Genomic DNA, 3,121 nt, shown 5'->3' with positions numbered 1-3,121 from the left:
ACAGTGTATACAAATATTATAAAGTGCTCTTTAAAGTGAAATTGATCATGATAAATGTATAGTTGATTTGTTGCATACAGTCATTTAAAGGATGAACTGTAATGTTTCTCTGTTTTAGCTCAGTTCATCAGAAGAGATCAGATCCAGAGTCCAGCTGTGTGTCTATGAAGAGTGACGCGTCTATGGATCCGCCAAATAAGTTTAAGAGTGGAGATACACGGCCTGCTCTCAGGTATAACATTTGTATAAAAATATCAGATTATAGCATGACTGTCGGAGTAGGTTTCTGCAGAAAGCACACAACGCAGGACATAAGAAGAAACACACCGTTTATTTCCAGTAAGGTTCTGAGCACACAGGGGTAACTAAAGTAGCAACAACCACATTAGCATCAATGACACAGAACAATGAACAGACGGAAATCAGGGTTTAAATACACAAGGGTAAACAAGCAAACTGAATGAACGACAGCTGACCTTAATTAGGGACTAACAGGCACACACTGGGAAACTGGTGCTGTGTTCAAAATTCATACTATCATAATACTCATAATATTTCTGCTGTGTCCAGTATGTACTGTATACTGTGCATAGTATGCAAATTTTCTGTACACATCGAATACCCAGATGATCTACTATATTTCCCAGAATCTGCAAAGATATTAAATAATGCAAAGGTATTAAATAATAATAATATTGCAGTAAAATAATATTTAAAAACATATAATATATAAATTAAAATAATATTTCAATTACGGAAACAGACTTCAATCTTGAAAAAGAAATGGAGTGTCTATTTACTCTAAGTGCAAATATCCCAATTTGTTGGCAGAGGATATTAACTCCGCCCACCAATGTCTAGTTGGTATAAACAGCACTACAAAAGACGCACATTCACCTGAAGTATCAGTGGCATAGGGAGTAAAACCTGAAGCAGTTGTTTACAAGTATGAACTCTCATTAACAAACCTTTGTAAAAAGAATAGTTAGCACATTTATTTGTAAGGTAACAGCCTCAACAGCTGTGCTGAATCAGTGTTTGTCATGTGATATCGCTACTCTGAAACATTATTTGTTGCTTATTGTATACTGATTCACACACTTTTCTTAAAAAAAAATAGTAGGCAGTATGCACTGTGTACTGGGCAGTAAGCAGTAAGTTAGTCAGTCCCTCCAGGATTTTTCAGGACTTTTTTCGGACTTCTGCAGCCTACAGTGACTGATTTTGTGGCGGCATTTCTTGTGTTGTTTTGCAGTGAAAATATACCACAGACAACATTGTTCTAACATTTTTATTACCTTTCTGACCTCAAGAATCACTGGGCTCTTTAATTTATAAAAAGAGAACGCTGAAAAATTAAAATAAATATTTATCATATATCATATTTAATACATTAATTTCTAAGGACTCTAAATTACCAACATTAACAATCTCTACAACATGATCAAAATCATTAGAAAAATCATGTTAAAATCTATCAAATAATGATACAACAGTGTTTTGAGGAACATTTATTTGTTCATCCCGCAATCATTGTAGGCGTACTGAATTGCACACTGTTATAACAAATCACAGAGACGTGAATGAATGTACGCTTGTCGCATGATCCACAAATGCACATTTTCCTGATCCACAAATGCACATTTTAATCGTTACATGCACAAATTATGATACTTTAATACAAACTATAACATTTGTATTTACAAATATGTCTCTATTTGAACAAAATGCTGCACATTAATGTAATTCTTAACTCTGCAGACACCGGTTGAAAAGCATTTGTTTCAGTGTAGTGACGCACTTTTTTTTTTCAAATCGTGTACACATTAATGAATTGCACTGGGCCTTGTTCGTTGGTAGTTGTGTGTGTGTGGAAGACGTGAAATGCTGTAAACTGCGAAAATGAAGTCTCAAAATCCAAACGAACCGAACAAGATCGACTCGAACTAGACGTCAATTAATGCACTCGTGTCACCTGATCCACTTATGCACGGATTCCCTTTTGCATGAGCAATTTATGATATATTAATGCAGAACAGAAAATGTTTATTCGCAAACATGTCTGTATTTGTACAAATCGCTGCACAATCATTTAATCCCGAATTCCACAGACTCAAATTGAAAGTCATTTGTTTGTGGTTAGTAAGATACAGTATAAAATGTATGCAGTACATGGATAATTGTGCGTGCATCTATTAATCATTTTGAGTCTAATTTCATCCCATAAGCGTGAGCCTCTAGGCAGTGTTGACAAACTGAACTGTTGATAGAAAAGACGTCACAGAGCATGTGCGCTCCTGTGTGTGTGTGTGTTGGAGAGCATGCACGCTTTACAGTGGGATGAAGCAACGGCGCAAACAGAAGTTTAGTGATCGATTCGAACTGGGATGCTATCTGGGAAATCTGAGAATTTAGAAAAATTGCAAGGTCCTCCGAATTATGCAGAATTTGTTTGATTTTGTGTAAAATTCTGCGATCGCAAAATCCTGGAGGGACTGGTTAGTGTGCCATTCTGAACACAGCATGAGTCGAACATACAATGCCAGGGAACATGATCTCAACTGTTGACAGACTTTAAATGTCATATATTATCAGTTCAGTTCACAATTTCTGTATAAACAGTGTATGAAATGACTATAAAGTGCTCTTGAATGTGTAGTTGATTTGTTGCATACAGTCATTTAAATAATGAACTTCAATCTCTCTCTGTTTTAGTTCAATTCATCAGAAGAGATCAGAAGCAGAGTGCAGCTGTGTGTCTATAAAGAGTGACATGTCTACAGTTAGGTGAGTATATTTCAAGAATAGAGATACACGGTGTGGTCTCAGGTATTTAGATATGATCTGAACACATGATACAGAATACACAAGACATTGTGCTAATTAACATTTTATTTTGCAGTTATGAAGTCCTCAACACGTTTAGATCAAATCTGATGAAGTTTGAGTGTCTGTATGAGGGAACAGCGACGGAGAGAAACCCAACACTGCTGAATGAGATCTACACAGAGCTCTACATCACAGAGAGTGAGAGAGGAGAGATCAGTAATGAACATGAGGTGAGACAGATTGAGACACAGTCCAGGAGAGCAGCAACAGAGGACACAGCCATCAAATGCAG

General features: G+C 36.3%; 1 protein-coding gene across 1 annotated transcript in view; it reads left to right on the top strand.

Annotated features, from left to right (window-relative positions):
• The window catches only part of LOC107576156 (uncharacterized), a gene marked incomplete at its 3' end in the record, with an annotated part of 6,217 nt that overhangs the window by 897 nt on the left and 2,199 nt on the right, over positions 1-3,121 (top strand). Inside the window, exons 3-4 of the mRNA XM_016262400.1 lie at positions 2,716-2,787; positions 2,903-3,117. Of these exons, the coding sequence (XP_016117886.1) occupies positions 2,716-2,787; positions 2,903-3,117 (287 nt within the window). The remainder of the gene's footprint in view (positions 1-2,715; positions 2,788-2,902; positions 3,118-3,121) is intronic.

This window comes from Sinocyclocheilus grahami, unplaced genomic scaffold (assembly GCF_001515645.1).
Source record: "Sinocyclocheilus grahami isolate Dianchi unplaced genomic scaffold, SAMN03320097.WGS_v1.1 scaffold3271.1, whole genome shotgun sequence".
Lineage (NCBI taxonomy): Eukaryota > Metazoa > Chordata > Actinopteri > Cypriniformes > Cyprinidae > Sinocyclocheilus > Sinocyclocheilus grahami.
This window is presented reverse-complemented; position numbering and strand designations above follow the sequence as displayed.